This window comes from Aulostomus chinensis, chromosome 20, assembly GCF_037954235.1.
Source record: "Aulostomus chinensis isolate RoL2024-O1b breed Wild chromosome 20, RoL_Achi_v1.0, whole genome shotgun sequence".
Lineage (NCBI taxonomy): Eukaryota > Metazoa > Chordata > Actinopteri > Syngnathiformes > Aulostomidae > Aulostomus > Aulostomus chinensis.
In genome coordinates, this window is record NC_141339.1 from 17,483,821 (window position 1) to 17,507,922 (window position 24,102).

The window sequence follows — 24,102 nt, forward strand, 5'->3', positions numbered from 1 at the left end:
ACGGGACGCAAATGTCGGAAACACAATCAGTGTAACTGAACACTTTAATAAAAACAGGAAACAGCAGTTGCATAGAACCTTGTGAATCTCACGTATTGCTGTCTCACGAGGTGAGCAGGGGGCTTTAGTAAGACTAAGGCAGGTGTGCTACATGGAACAGTGCAGTCATATTGGGTGAGCGCTTGTTTCCCTATGCAATGATCAGTATAAGCACAAGCAAATGTGTCAAACCTTTCCCTCCTCTTTTATACTGACCTCAATCCCACTTTCAGTTGAAATAATTATGATAAATTACCCCACCATGGAAGTCATTTAAAAAAAACAGTAACTGTTATAAACTGTTATTGTCCCCCTTTATCAGCTACAGAGCGTACCTGTTTAAATATCCTTTACAAAGGGAGCTCTGTACATTAAAATATCAACAATACCAAAACTGGACAGCAAAATTGCTGCACAAAAAAATAATTAAAAAATCCTTATTTACAGCAATCTCTCACAAACATATACATTCAAACTTCCAGACAAAGACGCAGAAACAAGCAGATTGTCCATTAAGAGACGAACTCTTGCAGGAGCAGAGGCGAGCAACGTTGAGGATGAAAAGAGTCAGTAGCTGCAGCAGTAGTTGGTTTGTGAGGCACATCTGTGGAGCTGTGGTTGGATGGGTGGATGATTCTGGGGGTTCACAGGTGGAGAAGTCCCTGGCTCCTTCTGGTATGCTGAGAAATCTGTAACAGAATTTTTCCAAAATATTTTAAAAAACAAAATGCAGCGAAAAAGTGGAGAAAACTATCCACTCTTACTATTCAGCTATCGATGATAGTCTACTTTTTATAACCATGTCAGTAGAAAGCAAACCTTGGGGGGATCTGGACTGCCAAACGGAGAGCGATCTAGTGAATTTTCTTTGTCAGAGGAGTCATTATGACGATTTTGGGCGAACTTTCTCTTAAGTGCTGCAGCGATGAGGGCTGCTGGGTCATTCAGCAAAGCAGTGCTTCCCTTACTCCGTCTCCTCTGGACTGGTGTGCCGCCTGGTGATCTAGAAACATCCACAAAAGGAGGTTTAATACTGAAACTACAAGGCAATATTCATACACATATATAGAAACTTGGGGGGGGGGTTAAAATGCCCATTTACCCGGAGCCAGTAAAAAAATTGATCCCCTTCTACCCTCAGTGTATACATTGGGGGTGGGGGTGGGGGATGATAGTCACAGACACCAGCTGAATGCTAGTAAGCTTTGCATAGTGAATAGTAGTGGGTGGGAAGTGTTAGCATACTTCCGTCAAAAGTCACCAAATAGCCTTTTCTCCGGAAAAGTCATTCTAAAATGAAGATCCTGCACCTCATCTACTTGACTTTTTTGATGGAGGTATGCTAATGTTTACCACCCACTCATCCATTAATTGTGCTAAGCTAACTGCTAACTAGCAGTTAGATGGTCTCTTTCGATGCACATGCGGAGGTTCTGGGGAGGATGGACAGTAAATATGTCACAAACCTCTTTAGTCAGAGGACAAACCCATATTCTTCCCACGCCTACCTCTCCACTGAGCGTAATTTCACTTGTTTTAAGTCCTTGAGAACATCGAGCATGGAGGGGATGCTTTTAATGTCACCACTGCAGCCTGAGCCCTGTGGCATTTGTTGACCCTCCACATGGTCTTTGCGGTTAGTCCTGCGCTGTCGGATGAGCTCTGACACAGAAGAGGTCTCACTGAAGGAGCTCAGGCAGGGAGGCGGAGGAGGAGGAGGTGGTGGTGGTGGAGGAGGAGCACCACAGCGAGGTGTAGACGTGAGAGCTGGCGTTAGGATAGGAGACAAGAGTGGCGATCCTGGAGGATCCTGGAGGAGGACTAGAATAAAGTGGAAATAAACAGTTTGTTTTATGGAGTGAGGTTGAACCAAGGGAAAAACAAGATTGCCCCTCATCCTGGTACCTGAAGATGGAACGGCAGTAACAATGTTTGCTATCTGAGCCCGTAGTCTCATCAGCTCGCTCTCCAGCGCTGAGATCTTCTTCATGGCTTCTGGATCAGGTTTGACTTCTGCAGACTCGCCTCTTCTCTTGGCTCGACTCAGAGTCGGTCCTGGGTATCTCACCACATCCCGATTTATAGTACTTTGCTTCTTTGGAGGTATGTGGTTCCTACAGAAGATCGTACATGAACACTAATTTAGATTTACATCCACTGTCGTACTAATATGGGGAACTGATTGGAATCCATATGCAACCTAACAGGCAAAGTGAAAATATTAAAATGACTGGGAGGGAAAAAAAATGACTTTAGTTGGATATGAGAATTAACTTTGAGCTAAAACACTTAAAGCACTAAAGTTGTAAAATACAATAAAAGCAGGTGTGTCCTTATTTTCAGCCTCGTACTGTTACCTGGCTTTAATTTGGAGTACCTGCAGCAGGACATCTGAAATTAAGGCTCCTGGAAAAAGGTAAAAGTGCTGCATTGCCTTGCATACTGACTGGATGCTACTTTTTGTTACATCAGCTAAGCCTTAAGCACACAGTGTGTAAATTCTACCATGAGAGGCCCATCAATCAAACTAGAAATAAGTTTAATTCATGTTCTCAAACTTTCACAAACACCTAAGCCATGCTGCCTCTCGTCTTGGAAGAAAAAAAAAAAATCAACATCCTCACCTGATCTTCGCAAAGCTGTCCCCCTCATCCTCAAACACCCACCGGACATCAGCGAATGATGGGATGGCAGGTCTATCCATGGCAACGTCCGGATGTCCGTAGGGCCCATAGGTGAGCGGATAGATCTAAGGAAAAAACACAGAGATGAGAGGATCGGAGACACAAGAGAGGCTGCGTGACCTTTATTTACTTCCATCTGATTTGCTGAACTGAATTTGACTCAAGAGCAAAAATAAAATCACGTGGCAAGCAGATATGTTGATAACTTTGTAACCTGTCCAATTTAAAGTCATTTCCTGCGTGACCATTACCTCAAAGTGTGCACGAGGTGGCAGAGTCAGTGGCAGATTTGTTCCAATCATTCGCACGATGCTGCGGTACTGACCGCACAGCTGACTGTCCCACACAGGAACCAGCTGCAAACAAGACGACACATGAGAAATACACATCAGACCCACCAGTGCTGCTGTTTTCCCACTGGACCATCGCTCTCCTCCACTCAGTATACTCCCTGGAAATTACAAGCATCACTATGCGTGTGTGTGTGTGTGTGTGTGCACGTGTGTGTGTGTGTGTGTGTGTGTGTGTGTGTGTGAGAGAGCATTCACCATATCTGAAGACACTCCGAAATATTCCAGCACCATGCAGAGCACATCCAGAACATCCTCCAGTAAAGACATTGTAGGGCTTTTTCATGCACCAGCTGACGCCTGCAAAGCTCCTTTTTCTGCTGACTGACTTGGTGAGACGCCAACAGAGAGAGAGAGAGAGAGTGAGAGAGAGAGAGAGCTCTTAAGTCACATGCACAACAACGGAAAGAAAAAAAATCCAACATTTAGGCTATAAAATGGCATCTGCGTTACTTGCTTTGATATTCATGTAAATATAATTTAATAAATACAAGTACAGTTCCTGTTCCTTATTGCTCAACTCGGGAAAAGAGTTCAATATGATAATCCTCATTCTCAGCTTCTTACTGGCGACATAATACCCTTAGATGGCGGTATTTAGCCGTTTTCAAGGTAATTAATGACATAAAAACAAACGAACAAATTAAAATGGAATGAAATGACAAATACTGAACAAAAAATATATATTGAGAAGGGTCAGACCTGGATTAGATCATCAAGGAAACATCAGAGTCTCATTGAAGAAATTTAAAAATGATGTTTCAGTTTTGTAACACCTTTATTCTATTAGTTAATGCAAATAATGAGCACTTTAAGTGTTGTTTGAGTCATTCAGGGCCCCATTAGACCAAGCCCAGGTCGAAAGCTATTGTATTTAGAGGCGTCAGACTTGGGTTAATGAGGAGACCTCAATCTTTGAGGTCTAGTCATTGCTAGAACGAAGGGCTCCAGGTTTGCTTCATCTGGATGTGACAAAAACAGCAGTGCAGTGACCGTTTTGGGCATTTACACCTATAGAAATAAAGGTTTGAAACAGAATTTTAAAGATGATCTGAGGTCTGCTAAGAGATCTCGTTCAAGTTTGAACCCTTTAAGTAAAGGCAAGGTGGCCTGAATGGGGGGGGGGATCAGTGAGTTGACCCATTTGAATATTTTTAACAGATAGAATAAAGGTTTAACTAATCTTAAATTGTGTTTTAAAGATTATCTGAGGTCTCCTTCACCATAAACAAAAACTCTGAGGACTCCCGTCACTTTCCAGCGTCACGCGAAGGCACCACAATCAGATGTAACGTTACTGATGCTCAGAAAGGTTACGTTGTCTCCGGCGGTACCGTGCAGTTAATGTTAGTCGCTGACTCTTCCATCAAAATTGCAATGAAAAACTAAAAGGTTTTATTTAAAATTTTTGTTTTGCACCGACAAAGAGTAAGCATGTGTGGATGGAAAAGCACCGCAGTGCGTTTGTGTGGGGAAAAAAAAAAACATGCAAGGGTCATTAAAACTAAGATACCCCACGCAAGGAAACATACGTGCACTTACCGTAAACTCGTTTTCTTGTCACTGGGTGCGTTTATTGCGACATTAACAAACAAAAATAATACTTATAACAATTACAAATGCTAAAAGACTGAAAATGAGGTACTCGCAAGTCTCGGGTCACGCGCGTTGAGGAAGCAAGTCAAATAACGCTTCGGCAGTAAAACTTCTCCCGATTGGCTCTGAGAATAACAGCCAATAGGATCGATCGACCGTGCAGCGTCATCAACCAATAGTGTACCACGAATAGAAGTCACCAAATTTGTATTTCTGTATCCACGAGCCGCTTCTCCTGGGTAAGAAAATGCCATTTAAGAACAAACAAACAAAAGAGAATAACTTCTTATTTACCTTTGTCATTTATACTAGCCTCAAACTTTTAACAAGATGGAGAATATTTCTGTACAATTAATGAGCTCCGTTACGTTTCGAAAGGAGTTAGCCTCGTAAGCTAGCCAAGCTTTGAGCGTGAGCTTCGTATTTTCAGTTGCTGCCTCCAGTTAAACCGCAATACGGAAAAGTGTGATTTCAACGTAAGCATTAAAATAAGTTGTAATTTCAGGTCTGCCAAAGTTAGAAAAGATGATGGACGCACTGTCGGTGGTGAGTCAGTTGCGGGATCTCGCCTCTGAACCGCAGAACCGGGATGTGATAGTTCAGGACCAAGGTTGTCTACCAGGCCTGGTTCTCTTCCTGGACCACAAGGCCCCAGAAGTGCTTCTTGCAACTCTGCAGGTGTGTATGTAGCCGCTCCATGCAGGAGTACGATGACTTTAGTCAAGATATCACTGATGATAGAGAGTTTATTGCTCTGCTCAATACCTCTTATTTATTGGGATGCTAATCCCTCGTCTATCTTCTTTCATGCTAAGACGCTGCGTTACCTGGCTGAGTTGGCCCCCAACATCTCCACCATGAAGAATGAACTCGGTATGATGGTGAGCCTGGAGAATCTCATGGCAAGGTATTTCAATCACTTAATTATGTATTACTTATAGTAGTAAAGTAAAGGATGATTGTGAATTCAAAACATTTTTCTCCAGGGACGAGCTGTCTGTTGATATCACAGCGTTGGCCAGAGAGGTCTTTGACATCCTGAATGCACCTGTTCAACCTGTACACCGCACACCTGAGAGCAGGAAGAAATCCCAGTTCTTCATCAACTCTTCCAACAAGAAGGCCAAGTCTGTCACTCTGCATATCCAGGGCCTGGATAGTGCTGTGAGTACACACACACACACACTCCCTCCCATGTTTAATGTTATTTCCGCTAAGATAAGAATCACTGTCCCTCCTCTGTTATCAAGGACCAGCGAGGCCTGTGTGAGGCGGCTCTTCTAAAGGTCAGAGGAGTGATCAGCTTCACGTTTCAGATGGCCTCCAAGAGATGCACCGTTCGTATTCGATCGGACCTGCCCACCGAGGTAAACATTACCTTAATCTCAACCTTAGTCGTCTGTTTGGGAAACAAATAGGAATCGAACTCACTGACTCAGCTTGTCTTCTTTTACAGAGTTTGGCTTCGGCCATCGCCGCCACCCAGGTGTTGTCGGCCCAGCAGGTAGTGAAGAATGAAGCAGGAGAAGAGGTGAGGGATGGATGCTGAGCACACACTGGCTACGTTTACATACATGCTGATATTCTGAATTTGATTAGGATCCAGGAGGTTTTTTTTTTGCTTCCAGGCCCAGATATTCATTTTGCTAACCAGTGCATAATAAAAACACAAAGCAAAACACCACCCCCTCTAATGCACTCTGGTTTGAACATATACTTTTCATCGTAGTTAATAGTCCAAATACATTTCCCCTTCAAACATGAGCCTCAACTTGAAATCGTTTTGCAACCCATTAGAGGGTGCCCGCGGCCCAACCACGGGTCTCAGCCCAGTGCTTGGGAAACCTTCATATTAACAGCATTTTTTTTTTCAGAATTTGGGCTTTTTTCTGAATTAAGCATTTTCCTATAAAGACAGCTGAAATGCTGATATTTATCAGGTGTTAGGAGCATTTTATGTACTCGGCACCTACAGCATATTAAGCAATGTATGAAGCTTTTTGAGGATCAATGATGAACACTAACAAGAATTCCGTTGTCTAAAGATGTATTTTTTTTAACTTTCTCATCAGGTTTTTATCACTCTGACTCCCTCTGGAGTGGAGGTGCAGCAAAACTCAGTTCTACCTGACTACCTCCCGGAGGAGGAAAGCCCTGAACAGGGAGTGGACCGCGCTATTTCCCGCACCGCAGCCAAGGAAGATGCAAGTGGAGGCTGGCTCAATGCTGCTGCCAGTTTCCTCACCAAAACTTTCTACTGGTGAAACTGGACCACTGAGTTCCTAGATGCTGCTGTGTGTGCATACTGGAGTGGACATTACTGGCTATTACTGCATCGGGTTGTAATTAATTCCATTGAATACTGACGAGATCTGCATGTGGTGATTTTAGGATTTCGACATTTTCTTCTTGTTTCGTTACAATGGGAAACCGTGCACTTAGAAAATGTTTTGTAAAATGCTGTTTTCTTGTCTGTTCTTCTCACTAAATGTAAATATTTTCTATAAAATGTGTATCCTGTCAGACTTTTTAAACTTTTCCTACACAGAAAAAAAATATTGAACAGCAGCTTTTAAGCTGGAAGGTAGAATAATATAATATATAAATATATATTTATATATATATAAATATACATTTTGGTACTTGGTTTTGCTCAGTTATAAAATTTTGCACTTCTGTCATTTGTCTCATTCACACTCACTGAAGGTGTAAGTTGCCATGCAAGCCACTAACCTACTCATCAGGAGTAATGAAGGGGTCAGTATCTTGCTCAAGGACACCAACAAGGGGAAATAGGGATTGAACCAGGAACCTTTTGTTTACTAGTCAGCTGCGTTGTAATGAAAAAAAAAAAAGGTATAAACTATGATTCGTTCCCAACTACAGACTCATTGAAAGACTTGGTCATTAATAGGGAATCAAGTCAAATTTATTTACTCAAACAGTACAGTTGGTGGAATAGTTGTACAAAGGTTTCAGTTTTGCAGCAGTTCAAAGAACTCATCACTCAGCCCTTTGTCTCCATAAAGGGCCATTGCATTGTCAAACCTGCGGTCAGTTTTAGTAAAATATATTGACTTTTATTCATAATATACAGGACGACTTTGTATAATGTACTTTACAAGTAAATGCTTCTGTTAAAGCAATTTCTTTTCAAGCCAGCATGCTGTGTACTACTGGCAGTAACCAGTACCACATAAACAAGACACGGATAATATTTCTGTCGGAGTTCTTCTCCATTAAGGTGGTAGTACTGCAAACAAAAAAAGAGGGATGAAGTGCAAATGTTTGAAAACCAAGTGCCAAACAGAAATCTGGGCACTCTGGGGGAAAAAAAAAAAAATCCAGAAGTATTTTACTTAAATCCCCCTCGTTTTTTTTCCTTCTGAGAGGAAGAACTTGATTGAAGATCATATGTGAACGGAGATCAAGAAAGTGAGGCCATAGAGATCAGGTGTGTAGCCAGAATGTTGCAGCCCATGCTGGGAATATATCATCTGAATTTCAGTAAACTGGAATAAAAAGAAGTCCTGGCGTCACCTCATGTTTTGCACGCGGTGCAGTAAGGCAAAGGAGCATCACAATTAGCAGCAATCATCCTTGAATCCACAATCAAAAAGATCAAATCAATAAGGTTATTTCAAAACTGACATAAGTCAATTATTTTAATCAGGTTTATACTTTGCTGGCCAAACAACAACAACAAAAAACTCCTGCGATGCAGTGATGGACGTCTCAGCGAAGCGAAGCCGTGCTGCTCTGACAGGAAGGTAAACCACAGTCAAGGAAAAAACAGGACCTGAAGTCAAAGCAGATTTAGTTTCACAACTAGAACAGAAATCAGGGACAGGATGAGGATTTAAAATTAAAAAAAATTACATTTTACCATACTTAATTATATACATCAATTAAATAGAACTAAACAAAAATCAGTAGTGTACACCATAATTATTCTCAGTATTTCTTCATTATTTTCATCAACTCTCCATGATACGCCAAGCCTCACCCCAATAATAACAACTAAGCTTTAAACACTGTAGACACAGCAAAGATATATTAACATTAGACGAAACATTCCAGTGTCTGCAGTCAAACAACTTCATGGACTGATATCCTTCATGTTTCTTCTCTATTTTGTAACATTTCAGTGTAGAAACGGTAGAATTACAACATTACAGTCGAAATCTTTGTAATTCTAAGATTGTGCGAGCTGCTGATTTTGTCAATCTGACTGTTCTACAGCAAGAAAAAAAAACACAAAAAAAAAACCTCTTCAAGTATCATAATTAAAGACTTTACAGCAGATTTCAGTTTACTCAAACATTAATCTCATTCATTCACGGCAGCAAGAGTCACGAGATGGAGGAGATCTTGAATGTTGCCCCCTCTGTGGTATCACAGCGGTTCAGGGGTAGAACACGCCGGATCATGGGCAGACAGCAAGAGACCGTCGCTTCCCCCCTGCAGCTTGTGAGGGAAACTACCTCTCTCTGCTGATGCGTTGGAGAGATCTTTGGAGACACCATCTTTAGAAAATGGGTGGGTGGGTGGGTGGGTGGGGGAGTCGTGGGAAGGTGAGAAAGTCAACCTTTGGAAGGGAATTGCTAGGGTGCTGCTGCGAGTCCTTCCTCTGAGTCAGTTCAACAGCTGTGTGGTGCTCCTTCTCTCACCGTCCGTCCCTCCCTCCCTCCTTCTCTCTCCCTGCGTGTGTGTGCGTGTGTGTGCGGGTCATCTCGTCCTGGACAGCAATCAGGCAACATCTAAATATCAGGAGCAACAGAGACAAATCACGGTCAAGGCTAAGACTGTCTAACATTAACATGCTACTGGATCCTGGTCCAAACACAAAAAGATCCTTTTACTGGCTCAAGCTTGGTATTCCACCCTACTGAGCAGCTTTTACAAGCATATGACTTCTGCACATCATCTGGACTCGTTCAATGATGTAGGAGGTTGTTGTTGTTGTTTTTTTTTTTTAACTTTAGCTGTTTCAACCCACTTTAGCAATAAAACCAGGGGAATCTTCCTTAAGCGTTTGACCTGAGGCGAGAGGCAGGTACACAAACGGAGATCAGAGAAGAACAAAGCTGAGACACGAGAAAACAGAGTGACGAAGTAGCAGGAGCCCCCAGTGATGTGAACTGCAATGAGTTTAAAAGTTAAGGCTCTGAAAAAGATCGTCTTTCACCCGAAGTAGGCAGATCTGCCTCATTATTGCCAAAATCAAAATATTAACATGCTTAATTCTGAGAGTTGCTACAGAAAGGAAGAGGAGTTTTCAGTGAAGGCAGGGAAATAAAAGCGAGGGGTGAAGCAGAAAGAGGATGACCTGGTCCTTGCTGGGCTGATATGTCCTCGATGCCACTCAGAGGCTTTAGGAGGCCGTTCTCCCTGAAGGCTATGACTGGAACCCTCTCCTCTGGCTGCTCCTCCTCTTCTCCTTCGGGAGGAGACAACCTTGAAGGCAGTACGATCACCTCTTCAAACTCACCGTTCTCCCTGAGACACGAGGAGACAGGAGGGGTTAAGGGGAGGAATGAAGATGAGAACAGCGTTGTATTGTTGTGGGGAAAAGACAGCCAGTGTCCTGCTGCTCTACCTCTGATCGGGATGGCTCAGTGCGGCGGTGCTGGGGTTTGGATTTGGGTCAGCTTGACGACCGTTGCTGTGGTGAGTCGGTGACACGATGACTGTAGACGGACCTGGAGAGGCAGCGGCTGCAGAGCAAATCCACAACAGAGGTCAGGAGCAGTAAGACAGAATACCACATGTGCTATACAAGTGTAAACCTTTTGATTTTGGTCAGAAATTAAGGAAAGTTACCTGTGTTGTCGCCATTGGGATTAACTTTCTATCGACAGACAAAGAAATAAAGAGAATGAACATTTAAACAAGATAAAAATTAATTTGTTTGATTTATAACGCAATTCATCTCTACATCTTTACCTTGTCGGCTGTGTCTGAACGTCTTGTTCTTTTCATTATCTCCTCCAGACGCTTATCATTTGCAAAAAATACAATAAAAGCTTTTAGAAGCACAGTACTTCAGAAACATCTTGAATATTATGTGTGTGCCAACTTGTGTCACCTTTTTTCTCTTCAGGCGCTCAGCCTCCTCTTTCTGGAAGTGTTTCTCCCTCTCCTGTCGTAATCTCTCTGCCTCCTCTCTCTGTCTGGATTCTTCTTCCTCTTTCTAATGAACAGAACCAGAGATTTACGTCAAGCCCTGTGACGTGATCTTTCATTCATCAAGTGTGTACACCTTTCCTGACCTGTTTCTGGACTCTCTCTGCCTCCTCTTTCTCCTTCTGAAGTCTGTCTTCTTCCACCTTCCTGTCCTCCTCTTCCTTCATCCTCCTCTCCTCCGCCTGGCGCAGGGCCTCCTCCTCTCTCTTTGCTCGCTCCTCGGCTTTGCGACGAGCCATCTCTTCCTTGGCTAGTCTGTAGAGACGGGCACACACACCAATACACACACACACACACACACACACACACCAGTCGGGAATAAAGATACACACACCTTCAGAATTATCCGGCTAGATCACACACACAAATATGGGCACAGCGTACCTCGCCTGCTCCTCCCACTGCTTACGCTGCTCCTCCTCCCTCTCCCTCTGCTCACGGGCCAGGCGGCGTTTCTCAGCCAGGATGCGGCTCGCCTCTTCTGGGTCTGTGGTGCCGGCTGAAGGCTTGTGGGCTGGAGGACTGCTGACACTCTCTGGAATACATCAATTCATCATTCAATCCATCACCAATGGAGAATTTCTCTTTCACCAAATAAACAAACAGAGGCAGGCACTTTTCGTGGGTGATAATGTAAGGGTCCTCAGAACTGTAACTGACCGCTTGACACTGTTGGTACGGATGGTGGTGTCTGCTCAGTACTGGTCTTATTCTGGCCCTGCATCTCAGGTTGAGGTAGAGGCTGAGAGGGACTGAGGACCTGCTCTTCCTCCTCTTCCTCCCTCCCTTCTCCTTGCAATACGGCGGGTGTGGTGGGCTGATGGCTCTCCGGTGTGATCTTAACAGGACGTAGGTTTCCAGGGTCTTCTGCCCCTGGTGACTTCAGCAGCTTGGGGGTTGGGGGGCGCCCAGCTGTCTTCTGTGGAGGCCTGTGAACAGGACGAACTCAGCATATTCCATCAAGGTCCAAGTCCTCACGTGTTTTTTACCAATGATCCTGTTGCGTTATTCTCCTACCTGCCAGGAGAGGGTGCTGTTGCTTTGTTCCTTTTACTGGGAGATGAGGAGCGCTTTTTGGGGGGTAAGGTCAAAACTGGTGCAAAGGGGAGGGACAGGTTGCCCCAAGACTTCCTGACAGCATCACGGTTCTTCTGCTGTTGGTTCCAGAGAGGAAACAAAGGGATGAATAATTATTTGAAGACAGAACTGGTCTAATAAAAACAGCAAAATGTCCTCAGCAGAGTAATCAGGCGGTACAGAAAGCACCCAGAACCAGGTGCCCTACTGACAGCAGATGATCAGTAACAGGATTAGACTCAAACAGCCTGACCCTGGTCCTGCATGACACCAAGAAGTGACATCAACATAAAAAAATGTTGCCAAGATTAAAAAGGAAGACAAACAACATGGTGATAAACTGTTTTTTTTTTTTTTTTTAATTCTAGATGAGCACTTGATGTTTAGAAACTTACATCCTCACTTAGATAACAATTGATGGAGCTTGTTGTCATGGAGACTATCTGTGCCCATGTGTCACACACACCTATGTCTGTGGGTCAAGATGCTATATAGTGCCCTCATAAGACCTTAATGGCCTAAGCTGATGTGCAATGACAGTCGACAGATGGACAATCAGTACAGGACGCACTCCTGTTTGTTAAAAAGCAAATCTTCCTGTGTAAATCTTTACATTTCAGGGTTAAGATGTCTTTCAGATCACAGTAACAGATAGTGACAGATACATATTGTGCCAGACTCATCTGGGACGGCCTCAACATGAAAAAAAAAGACAAGAAAGCAGACTAAAAGTAGCAAATTCATTAAAAGTGACAAACAAATCGAGATATTGCGGAGGAAAATGAAGGTTTCATCGTATGAACATACCCTGCTCTCAGAACAGCTGTAGGAGGGGGCTTGATATTACTAACCTGTGTCGTTCCGGTGGTTCTCCTACGTGGGGTGGTGGAGGAAGATGAGGCCGTCTCTCTGCTGAGGCTCCTGTCCTGGCTGCGGCAGTGAGGGAGTGGCTGAGCCTGCAGGGCCTTGAATGACATGGAGCCCATGGGGTGGCAGGACACTGAGCGAGGACACACAGGTATGGCTACAGTGATGTACGAGGTGGGAGTGAATCGAGGAAGGATAAGGGTTGTATGACCAGGTATTTGGAAAGTGGTAAGGAGCAAACAAACGGGCATAAGCGGAAGAAATGTGAAGGAATCCGGATGGATGAACGGAAAGAAGCCGTGGGTTTATAGAGACCAGTAAAAGGGTGAGAGAGAGGAAAGGAAACAGAGGAAATAAACGAAAGCATTAGTGCTACTGATCGGAGGGGTAACAGAGCAACCATCCCTTGGGTCATTAGTCTTTACTCAAGGAATTAGTAAAGCTGATTTATCAGGGTAGAGGCAAGAGAACAAAACATTCACAACAGTAAAAATTCCCAATGTTGGAAGCACTTTTATTTAAAGGAAAAAGATTGATAGCCTTCTCTCCTCGGTAAGTACATTAGGGATCTGACACCTACACGGGCCTCACGACTGCCACCTAGCTTAGCGAAATGGCCAAGTTAGCATGCTCAAGGTCCTCTGTGCATTCTGGTCGTATATATAGAAGTTAAATATCTTGGTTTGTTCCAGAAATCCTCTTCATCCTTTATCAGAGCTATGATTAGTAGCATCAGTCACTTTTCTAGTCATCAACCAGTGTTTTGTTGTGACGTGCCATGTCAAATCACAACGCCCAGTCAGGAAAGTGGTTCCAGCTGCATATCGGATTCTAAAAGTAGAATATCTTGCAGTTTTAAACCCTGTTTCGAACAGACAGCTTACCCACTACCATTCATTCCGCTAAGCTAACTGGTGGTCAGTCTTGATCTGAGGTCGACATCTTTATACAGTCAGAATTGCAGACAGACACATCACAGTAGAACGCATGCAGCATGACACACAAAAACACACGCAAGACCAGCACCTTCACACTTAGTTTAGAAGCTACACACGTGCACGGATTAAAAGAATGCAATGAAACATTTCAGAGTGATAGTCATTTGAAAAAGGCAACAGGTAGAAAAAACATGCTGATTTTCCTGGGAAACAAGATGTTTTAAATATCAGGAAAAGTAGCACAAATTGCAGTTTATATAATTCAAAAACTTCTTCTCCGAAGAGGAAAGTTCAATTTATTTCAGTTTGTCAAAACGTGCAATGGGACCTGGCACAGCCCCTTAGTGACGTAGCATCTTTCTGTTACATGCAGACAACCCATCAGATGGTGTGTCTGAACGTATGGAATGTTAGTGATGTGATTAGTGACAATCTGCGTCATTGGCTTGATTCTTTCCAACATGATGGCCAGGTGGCAATTTACAGCTAAGCAAACAGTACACTGGAGTATGTTTCTGGACACATTTGAGGGGAGAAATCGTCCACGTAGTAACATATATTTGGATATGTGAGCAGCCCTGCCTAGATTGATAGGTACTGAGCCAGATGTGTGGGTTAGACTAACCTCATTTGAATAAATCGAGTTATCGTTAAGCAAATTCTGACTTATCTGACTACAGATTCTGTCTTTATGTAGCTTCAGGTGCTGAAATATTCTGTCACAACAACAGAGGGAAACAAGGCTTGGTTAGCAGTAGAGAATTACATCCTGAAGAGCTTAATTGTTTAGATGTGTGTGAATGCATGTGTGTGTGTTTGTGTGTGTGAGCTCTGAGTGCCTGATACAGGCTGGTGAAGGAAGTTTCAGACAGAGTAATGCTTTAAGTCTTGCCAAATCTGATTAACATCCAAAAGTGTTCTGGTCAAGAGGCCACAATAGAAACTGTAGGAACACTCCTAGCACAACGCCTATTATTCATTACAGCGGCGTGTATCCCTCCGCTTCACTCAGTCTGCTGACCAGGGGCCTCATCCAGGAAATATTCTTACGCACATGTTCATTCTTACACACTATTTAAACCTTGATTTAGTCTTACAGACAGGGAGCAAAGCATGATGGCTACTGGACCTCCTTGCTCCTAACATCTGTCATCTACCTCTTGTAACTGGTAATCACCCAGGCTTGCAGAGATGTTGATGTTACAATATACTGCTGTTTATATTTCATGAATGAGGCCATCAAAGCAGCAGGCGGAGCCTTTAATGTTACCTGTTTGTTCTCCAGACAGACTCATGGCACTGCGGCTCCGGGCCAGGTAGGAGTGTGTTGGCTGCTGCAGACGGTTCACCACATTGCTTTCCCATGGCGTCAGTGGAAGACGACGCAGGCCTGAACACAAACACACGTCACATTGGTGGTTTGATAACAACTAAAACTATTAACTGCCTACCGATAAGCCAGAGCAGACAGTCAAAGCGGATTTAACTGATGCCTTATGACTGTCTGTCTTAACCATTCCTTCCTTTCTGTAGCGTAGGTGAGCATCAAAGTGGAACCATGTACAGGTTGCTATGCGCCCACCTGCATGCAGGAAGCAAACAGCCAGCAGTGAAGCACAAACGCAAGAAGTATCCAGATAAACAGTGTAGAACAAAAGGAGCATCCCAATGCAATAGCTTAACGAAATTAACAAATGAGTAAATGAAGTGCAGAAAGCTTTATGCAAGCCAGTCAAAATATTTGGCTGAGCAACTCTTAGCGGCTAGAATATTGCTGTGTTTCACAAAATACATACTAACCAGAGATGCATAATGCAATCATTTATCTTCATTATAACCTGATTTGTCACTTGGAAAAGACAAAGGGACAATTTATCAGATGTAACGTGCAGCATTCCTTGCTCTGATCATGAAGCATGAGGACAAGATGCAGGTTTCAGAGTGAGGGGGAAAGATACAACCGGGCTGGAAACCGTACAAAGGCATCAAGACACTTCTAGCCCAGGATACTTTTTATTCAGGTGCCACACGGTGGTGAAGGCCGTTTTCTTATATCATACTGGGAACATGATTGCATGTTATATCTAAAATCATGTGTATTCAATTATTAATATGTGGGTGATGATTTTCCAGCCAGGATAAAAATGGCATAAAGTGTTCCCACAAAAACAAAAAGATTATCCTACAAAGGATTAGTGAAAGGGGTCATGCAAAGGGAGGAGGGGTGTTTCCCTTTGATGCATATATACAGTAGGGTTTGCAAAGTTTGCACTGAATTTATTTATACATCATAGAGATTCACAGTCCATCCTCGCATACTTAAATTTTCTGAGATGGGATGCATGTTCTTAACAGTTTCCAACCCGTGAATTTGTGTTCCACCACATCATGTGCCAGCTTGTAATACCAGCAACCAAACCGCAAAAGGCTCCCAGAAAACACCTGAGTTTCTGTGGTGGCTGGTCTTTCCCTGGAGTAGACGGGAGTGAGCTTTATTAATGGCTGGGGAGGAGGCTGTTCTCATCTGTAAGCCTGTCAGCAACATTAAAAAAGAATACACGGCTGATTGTTACATTTCCACAATAAAATAGTAGAAATAAAAGATGCTCTATTGAGTTTATCCTTGTACACAATCAGAGATAAGGTCTTTAAGTTCTAACAAATGCAAATTAGTGTCATCATAAATAATCTAAGTGATTTCTTGAAATATTTAAAACCTGCATATTGCATGTACTTGCTAGCTTTTTCACTGCTTGTGTTGATTCTTTGCCTCTTTTCTTTGTGTTTCATGTCGGGTGCTCTTGGACAAAATCCTGGTATGCTTATTTAGTGAGTAAAAATAGACAATGATCATTCACTGAATTAAAAATTTAGATTCTGTCTTACAACAAACTGATGACATAAATACATCCAAAAGCAAGTGAATACTGTACCTCGATCAGGGGAGTGCAGCAGGGTGGCAGAGGAAGAGGAGAGGCGCTTAGTGATGACAGGGTCTGTGTGTTTGGATAAATTCATCGTGGACACTGACCGCCTGTCAGCATCTAAACACAAACAAAAGATAATAAATGTTACATTATTAAACAGAGGTACCAATTAAGAAAAAAATGAATGGGAAAGAAGAAGAAGAAGAAGAACGAGCTGGAGCCAGCCATTTCTCTATCAAGGGTTATTCTATTCTATGAGTTTCAACCATGGAGAACATCAGTGGATTGAAATCTGACCTACACTTCAACTAATCGATTGGTTGATACATAATTCTTTAGGTTGGAGAATGCAGCAGCAGACTCCTGCACTCAAGTGGTAACCCAAGTTAGGTCACAAAGCTGGAAGAAATGATCAGTAAATGTGTCGATGCGGGACACAAGCAGATCACCCATCCATGCAGACGCACAGAACTGCGGGACAGACTGAAAAGTTCACATGTAGTCTGAAATCTGGTACATCATTTGGGGTAGGTTTTATTTTAACCATGTGGACAAGGCTTAAACCTAAATAAATGTGCATAATTCCAAACAGTCATTGGCTACATTTCCATGAACAACAATATTGCAATATTAACCTGATTAAGACAAAGGTCTGAATTAGAAACTGCCACGTTCACAGCATTTTCTATCAAACTGAGGTCACAGTTGGAACACACAGTAACTGGACTAAGAATTGTGGAGGGTTCTGACATTAGTTGGATTTTTGAAGTGCGTTACCGACACGTCTACATCTTGACTGAACTATGAAGTTCTATCAGAGATTTTGAGCCATTTTCTAAAAAAAACTGTTTTACAACACATGGTCCAGCTTCTCACAGGTGTTACAATTTCAGCTCCAAGCACAGTTTGGTGCTTCATTAGCAACAACAACAAAAAAAGTATGACTCTAGCATGTCAACTAGAATATGAATCAAATATTCTAAAAGAATAAAGATCCATAGTCACATTACTGTCATCCATGTAAATGTAGCTTTAAAAAAACCTGCACAAGTGCAATTGGCAAGGTGACAAGTGCATGGTGGTTATACAGTGTGTTTCCAAGAAAAAACATTATATAGCCAATCACTCAAGAACATAATAATTCAAGTGGGCATCTGTCCCTACTGAATGCAAATACTGCTTATGAAAATCACCAGCAATTATCTGACCAAGAACACAAGAGCATATCAACCAACCAATCGACCAACCGAAGGCTAAAGTCCTAGAGCTTTGGTGAAGCCAGGATAGATAGGAAAACTCTAAGTTATGTCAAGAGGAAAAAAAAAAAAAGTTAAATGATGTAGTGTTAAATGTCCTCTACCAAAGAAGTTAAAAGGTTTAAGAAAGATCCTGTCTCAAGTTCAAGTCACAAACTGGGTCACTACATGCAAAAAGACAACTATCATGCCATTCACAATTGGCCTACATGTACGCGTACATGCTAACATCTGTTTGCTAAAACTGTTAAGGTACAGTAACAGTTCTAAAGCTAGCCAGCTAGCTGACACGGTACTATCATATTCACATTGGGAGGTCATTCCGTATCTGCGGTAGAGACTGAAAGCACCCTGCATGTGCTCCAGTCCAGCAAGGTCGAGTGGATAGAGGAAAGCAGACTCGACAAAACCTGGACCAGAGAGGGAGAGGACAATAGCAGAGAAACAAAGAGCAGAGGGGAGGCAGAGAATCAGGTTAAGAGAGAGAGAAAGTGTGAGGGTGAGTATGAGAGAGGGAGAGAGAGGGAGGGAGAGAGAGAGAGAGAGAGACAGAGACAGAGACAGAGACAGCAGGTTGTGAGTCAGCAGTAAAACAGCAAGCAGCGGATATGTAACGCTGAAACATAATCATGGCAAATATGAAAAATATGGACATAGAGAGGCATGCAAATATAAGGCATGTTTACACAAGAGTGGCACTGTATGGAAAATCAATGTGTTACACATGAAAGTACCAGCTGGTGTGTTGGGAGAGTTTATTTGCAGTGCCCCGCCCCACGACCAGCGGTTGGGCTTCTGTCTGGTTCCTTGGCACCTCTCCATAGTCCGCCGCATCACAGCTTCATGACGAGCCTTCAATCACAAAACCAACAATGAGTAAACATCAGAAGACAAGTGCTGCTGCAACACTTGTTTTTCTCCAAACCGAAACGAGTACGTTTTATGAAACTAACAAAAACACAGAAGGGGGTAAAAGCAAAAAGGAAAGCAAAACCTCTAATTGGTTCAAAAATGTGTTGTACTCAGGGGTGACATCATAAAGGTTTTCGCTTTCCCAAAACCCATTTTTGACATATAACTATTCAAAGCTAGAAAATTTTATGCCTTTATGAATTCTTAAATATGTGTGTGTATATTTTTCAGCATTTTCTTTTCAGTTAATAGCAGAACACATCACAATGACATGTCATGCACCTTAGATTGCCATCAAACAGAAGCAGACATTTAATTCGGATGTTCAGACTAATTGCGATGCCCAATACATCATAAAACCTGAATAGATCCTGAAATCCAATTCACTCTTACAGTGACTCTTAAATTGGTAGTGAACAATGCACCAGCTCAAACTGTGCATACACTCTAAATGCAATTAATGCCGTTCTTACATGTTGCCCATGACTTTGCATTGATGTTCTTTATATGCTTGACCGATAGGAGCCTGATTCTTCTGGATGAAAATCACCTCCAACCAGAATCTAATGTTTTATAACCAGTGTCCTGCAAACTGAGAAATCTATACGTTGAATCGCAACAAAGTACCCTGTGTCTGTGTTTTTCTAAAGTCTATGTATATGCTAAGTATTTGAGCACAAACTGAAAATATGTGCGTAGGGAAGAATTAACAGCAGAGTTCAAAATCCAACTGACTAATCGGGAGAGGGATTTAGAACAAGTCAATGGTTAACTGAAATATATGTGAACCATAGATATTGTATTTATAGCACCAGAGGCCAGAAATGATGGAAGGTTGGGGCTGACAACCCCATTCCCACAGAACTCTCGTGCTACACAGATGTTGCTAACAGAGAGACAGACCCAGGGTGGACTGTGGTCATCGACCTTTGCTCCCTGAAGAGGGTGTGATAGGGGTAAATGAAAAGAGAACAGATATTTATAAACACTTTCACAAGGAACAAAAGGCGTCATTACCCTGTCACCCTCCTGTTTCTGTCGTCGTTTCTCCTCAACAGCAGCTCGTCTTTTCTCCTCCTTCACCCTCTGCTCCTCCAGTCTCCTCCTCCTCTCCTCCAGGTGTTTCTCATAGTGCTGCCTCGCTCGCTCCTCACGCGCCTGCCACTGGGCCTCCTTGATGGCTGAGCCGCCATGGATGCACACACACACACACACACACACACACACACACACATACACCGTTAATGTAACAGGGACTGGGTGCACGTGTTTTGAGTGTTTTTACATGGACTCACATGTTTACAAAAAAAATCATACAAGTGTACAAAATCAAATGCACAAACACACGTGCCACATGGACAAACACACAGGCTTATAGCAGCAGTGTGATGGGTCAGCTGTAGATCATGTGACTGAGCTTTAGCTCTCAACACAATGCAAATCCCTAAGCCCCTTAGCAAGGGTAGTGGTATGACCACTGTACAATATTATGACAACAAATACAAACACACACACACTTCAACAATAAAAAATGGACTTCCACTAACCCATCTGTTGTGGTATGCGACTCGCACACTCATCCAAAAACACACTTTCAAAACACTAGCTTCCTTAAACCCCATGGCTTACACATTATGTAACTTGGGTGCCATGGTAACAGGGGTGCCTGGCTTTTGCCTGGACTTTATGTAACAACCAGAGAAACTGTCAGTGCCCCACAGCTACCAGCCAGGTTCAGTTAGTTGAGGGCTATCACGAGGAAGACATACACACGCACTAGCAATACATACTCACCATTCTGTTTCTCACGCTCCTCTCGGCGCTCGCGGGCCAACCTCAGCCTCTCATCAATTTTGTTAAAGATCAGTGAGTCTACAGCACAAACACAACAGTAGCAAAAACAAAACGACATTATAGAATACTTCAATTTCAAGTATTGTATCTACTGTATGAAATGTTGCCCTCTATTATCTCTGTATTTCTGTGTCTCTTGCCTGTTTTGGTGGCAATGTTGTTATTGGGGCTGCTGCTGGTGGTTGTAGGGGTCAGGATGGGTGTGTAGGTCTGTCCGGAGGCCGAGGAGCTAGGCCTGGCAGCTGATGACGTTCTACCATCCTCAGATTTATATTGAGAGAAAGACGCTGCAATGAAAAGACAAACAAGTGTCGATAACGAAACCCTGCGACACAAAGACAGACAGAAGGGAGTCAAAGTGTGGATGTTTTGAGAGTCATCGTGATGATGTGAACTAAAAACATAGAGGTTGCAAGCACATTTTTAATCTAATAACTAAATTGTCACCTTTGAGATAAACGTGAACTATATTTGACACTGCACTTCTTAATCCAGTGACGTCAATTTTGAACTTTCAACCCTCAAAGAGCAACATTAGCTGAGCTGCAAACTCTGGCAGTTACACATTATACAAGCAAAAAAACTAACTGCAGTCAATCCCAACAAACTCATAGGTGAAGACAAACACATAAAAGGATCGAAAAGATGCACACTTTTATATTATAGACTAATTAAAAAGGAACTTACAATTTATGAGGAAAAAGTTGCCAATATAATATAATACAAGCTTATACGTGACAATATTATACCTCAAATACCTCAATCAGTAATGTAGCAGGAATGTAGAAATGACTATTGGTTCTGTTGTTTGGTAAATAATCAGCAGTAATGTAGATGTAATAAGTAAAGACACTTAAGTTCAGTGTATAAGAATTGTAATGCAGTCTTTAAAACAAAAAAGAAAAATACAAGACTTGTGCAATATCGTGATATAACAACATCCAAAATCGATGGCGCTATCTAGTTTAATATGTTCAATTCTCTTGTGCTTTTTTGTGATAAGATGATAGATTACAGACAGAGCTTCAATGACATTTACTGGAAAAAACTTCTAAAGATATCCTCCATAACTATGTCTAAAGTTTTAAAACCAAGTATAATTCAATTCAACAGCATTTCCATATTACATCAAAGTCTCAATGCATATCTATCTCTAGGCCACACAAAAGATACAGCAACATGAATCAGGAATAGAGAGACAGTGAATCACTCTTGTTCGGGACGTCACCTGCTTCTTTTAACATCAACAAACATGAAAGACGACATGCACTGTCAATAGGTCATGCAGGATTACACTGTTAAAAGTTAAGGCCTCGACATGTCAGGTGATAAGTAACTCATGAACCTGTGATGGAGACAGTTTTGTGACATGAATGAAAAGGATCAAAACGGCTGACGCAAAATGCCACGTGAGGACGACCGAATTCCCTTCAGTTTTACACTGCTGCTTCTGCTGTTTCCTGAGGATGCTCGATGTGTTGCAGCATCTTCCTCCAGTTTTGAACAAGGCTGTTGATTAATGGTGCCTTTAGGCTGAGGGTTATTCAGCACTTTCAGGTTGGCCTTCTGGACACGGTTACAGAGCTTTAAAGAGAAATGACCCTGTCCTACTGTGTATTCCTAAAAAATGACAACACTGTGTTTCAGTGTGGACATGCACAATATAACACCAAGGACAAAGCAGAATGGAAGGTAGCAAAAACATTGACTCAATTCACTGATAATGTCTTTAGTAGTGCAGTAACGGAAACAAGCAGGTAAAATGAAATTGGTTCTGTGTGTGGTGAAGAGTGAGAGGAACTGCAGGCCTCCAGAGACCGATCCGTCCCAGAAAGCTAATGACCAAATTAAAACAGCCGCCCCTGACCCAGACTAAATGAACTACAACAAATTAATGCTGCCTAAAATAGCACTTCGCGCTATTCAATATGTTTATCTCCTCACTTTGGTGACAGTCGGGTAATTAATGTTTCAGTGGAACAGAATATTAAAGTACAGGTTTGATTTTCAAACTCAAATGCTCAAATTGCTAGCATTAGCCTAGCCTTCTCTCAGTGCTAGCTGTGATATTTTTAGCTATCAAGTTAATTAGTTATATATTGGTACATCAGTTAAGAATATATCCTTTACATAAAAGGAAGATGTGATGTTTATAAAAAAATCCTGACGGATTAATTTCATATGATTATATATATATATATATATATATATATATATATATATATATGCTTTTAATATTTCTTATGTCACCTCTTGTTCTTTAAAATAAACATTTCAATCGATCAATAATAGTATTGTTATAATGTACATACATGATTTAGGGATTTATTCACTTCTGTCAGCCAACACCAACGGAAAAAAAAGCACCTGATCTTTTCTTTAAAAAAAGTCTGATTTTGTGACCAACTCAATAAACAAGAGTACTTAAAGACTCTATGGTTTTTACTTTCAATAACTGAGCAGTTTGCAGTTGGTTTTGCAGAAACTTGTGTCAAATTAACTATTGTGGCCGTAATACAAAGAGATGTTTTATTTCCTGGGGGATGTACTGGACAAAGACATGAGGTCATAGCTGTAGCTGGTATTGCATGTCACAGGATATGGAACGTCTACTGTGTACTAGAAAGTCTAAACTGCCTCAGGTGTACCAGTTTTGGAACTGGTTTCATAGTGGATATTAGTAAAGCAGCAATAGTTGGGCTGGGTCGGGTTGCAATAATGTCCATAAAATCACTGTCCTCACACAAAAGACTAGCAGATTATGTGCAGCAGAGAGTAACTGAACAGGAAATTAGTCAATGAACTAAAGGGCTTGGCAATATGTCAAGAAGTGCTATCTTGACATGACCTTTTTTCACCTGCAAGGTTGTTATCAATATGCACAAAACGAATGATATAAGATATGGTGACGTTGGTATCAGATGTTTCAACAAAGCAGAGAATCAGCATCCAGTTCAGTACCCGGGTAGGTGGTCAGGTTCAGGTTTAACAATGATTAAAGCAGAAAAATGTGCTGCTGGTTTCATTTCATGTCTTTTCAGTCTGACCATCTCGTAATCGTGACAGGAAGCGACAGATGTGACAGTGAGAGGGCTTGTAACTTCTAATGTAGCCAGCAACCATCTGCGTTAGTTTTTGATCAAGGACAGAATGTGTTCAAGACAGTGAATCAATGATATTTAGGGATTCATTACATCAGATGAGATCACTCTCAATACAGTGACTCAGATCTAGCATACACTGAGAATTATTAATGATTAATACCCACATGCGTGTGCCCTGACCAGCTTCAGTCAGGGCAGCAGTAATATGATACATCAAGAACTTCAATTACCCCCTCATGGTTGTAAGCTTCCTCCAACGGGTTCAGGTAGAATCCATGTTCGACTCATAATTAACCAAAAAGAGAAGAGTAA

The 24,102-nt window shown here is 42.1% G+C and overlaps 3 protein-coding genes across 4 annotated transcripts in view; 1 reads left to right on the plus strand and 2 right to left on the minus strand.

Moving 5' to 3' along the window:
* Positions 1 to 4,773, minus strand: mtfr2 (mitochondrial fission regulator 2). Of its 2 annotated transcripts, none has more exons than XM_086188990.1 (8): positions 4,616 to 4,743; positions 3,272 to 3,401; positions 2,975 to 3,079; positions 2,664 to 2,788; positions 1,945 to 2,153; positions 1,548 to 1,860; positions 859 to 1,042; positions 1 to 728 (listed from the first exon to the last, which is right to left on the minus strand). In XM_086188990.1, exons 2-8 carry the CDS (start codon positions 3,341 to 3,343, stop codon positions 684 to 686), a joined length of 1,053 nt encoding a protein of 350 aa, XP_086045116.1. In that variant the 5' UTR covers positions 3,344 to 3,401; positions 4,616 to 4,743; the 3' UTR covers positions 1 to 683. The 2 variants fall into 2 exon arrangements, with proteins under 2 accessions (XP_086045116.1, XP_086045115.1); XM_086188989.1 differs by having other exon boundaries at positions 2 to 728; positions 3,272 to 3,397; positions 4,616 to 4,773.
* On the plus strand, positions 4,752 to 8,163 carry armc1l (armadillo repeat containing 1, like). Its single transcript, XM_086188992.1, has 7 exons — positions 4,752 to 4,908; positions 5,175 to 5,347; positions 5,485 to 5,576; positions 5,656 to 5,833; positions 5,920 to 6,036; positions 6,126 to 6,200; positions 6,742 to 8,163. The coding sequence occupies exons 2-7, from the start codon at positions 5,195 to 5,197 to the stop codon at positions 6,931 to 6,933; spliced, it is 807 nt and encodes a 268-aa protein (XP_086045118.1). The 5' UTR covers positions 4,752 to 4,908; positions 5,175 to 5,194; the 3' UTR covers positions 6,934 to 8,163.
* Positions 7,589 to 24,102, minus strand: part of map7b (microtubule-associated protein 7b) — a 26,099-nt gene continuing 9,585 nt past the window's right edge. The window contains exons 2-20 of the mRNA XM_086188988.1: positions 20,827 to 20,973; positions 20,627 to 20,704; positions 19,850 to 20,013; positions 18,655 to 18,772; positions 18,229 to 18,330; positions 16,671 to 16,781; positions 16,180 to 16,269; positions 15,008 to 15,127; positions 12,784 to 12,956; positions 11,873 to 12,009; positions 11,516 to 11,784; positions 11,240 to 11,390; positions 10,942 to 11,110; positions 10,758 to 10,862; positions 10,616 to 10,666; positions 10,493 to 10,520; positions 10,269 to 10,386; positions 9,999 to 10,168; positions 7,589 to 9,429 (exon numbers count right to left, since the gene is read on the minus strand). Of these exons, the coding sequence (XP_086045114.1) occupies positions 9,419 to 9,429; positions 9,999 to 10,168; positions 10,269 to 10,386; positions 10,493 to 10,520; positions 10,616 to 10,666; positions 10,758 to 10,862; positions 10,942 to 11,110; positions 11,240 to 11,390; positions 11,516 to 11,784; positions 11,873 to 12,009; positions 12,784 to 12,956; positions 15,008 to 15,127; positions 16,180 to 16,269; positions 16,671 to 16,781; positions 18,229 to 18,330; positions 18,655 to 18,772; positions 19,850 to 20,013; positions 20,627 to 20,704; positions 20,827 to 20,973 (2,312 nt within the window). The 3' untranslated portion in view covers positions 7,589 to 9,418. The remainder of the gene's footprint in view (positions 9,430 to 9,998; positions 10,169 to 10,268; positions 10,387 to 10,492; positions 10,521 to 10,615; positions 10,667 to 10,757; positions 10,863 to 10,941; positions 11,111 to 11,239; positions 11,391 to 11,515; positions 11,785 to 11,872; positions 12,010 to 12,783; positions 12,957 to 15,007; positions 15,128 to 16,179; positions 16,270 to 16,670; positions 16,782 to 18,228; positions 18,331 to 18,654; positions 18,773 to 19,849; positions 20,014 to 20,626; positions 20,705 to 20,826; positions 20,974 to 24,102) is intronic.

Excerpts from the sequence above, each read along its gene's own strand:
- mtfr2 (XM_086188990.1), bottom strand. The coding sequence starts at position 3,343 with ATGTCTTTACTGGAGGATGTTCTGGATGTGCTCTGCATGGTGCTGGAA. Across the intron at positions 2,154-2,663 it reads GACAGCTTTGCGAAGATCAG|GAACCACATACCTCCAAAGA; the intron begins GTGAGGATGTTG and ends GATCTTCTGTAG. Across the intron at positions 1,043-1,547 it reads AAATTACGCTCAGTGGAGAG|ATCACCAGGCGGCACACCAG; the intron begins GTAGGCGTGGGA and ends GGATGTTTCTAG.
- armc1l (XM_086188992.1), top strand. The coding sequence starts at position 5,195 with ATGATGGACGCACTGTCGGTGGTGAGTCAGTTGCGGGATCTCGCCTCT. Across the intron at positions 5,348-5,484 it reads TGCTTCTTGCAACTCTGCAG|ACGCTGCGTTACCTGGCTGA; the intron begins GTGTGTATGTAG and ends TTTCATGCTAAG. Across the intron at positions 6,201-6,741 it reads AGAATGAAGCAGGAGAAGAG|GTTTTTATCACTCTGACTCC; the intron begins GTGAGGGATGGA and ends CTTTCTCATCAG.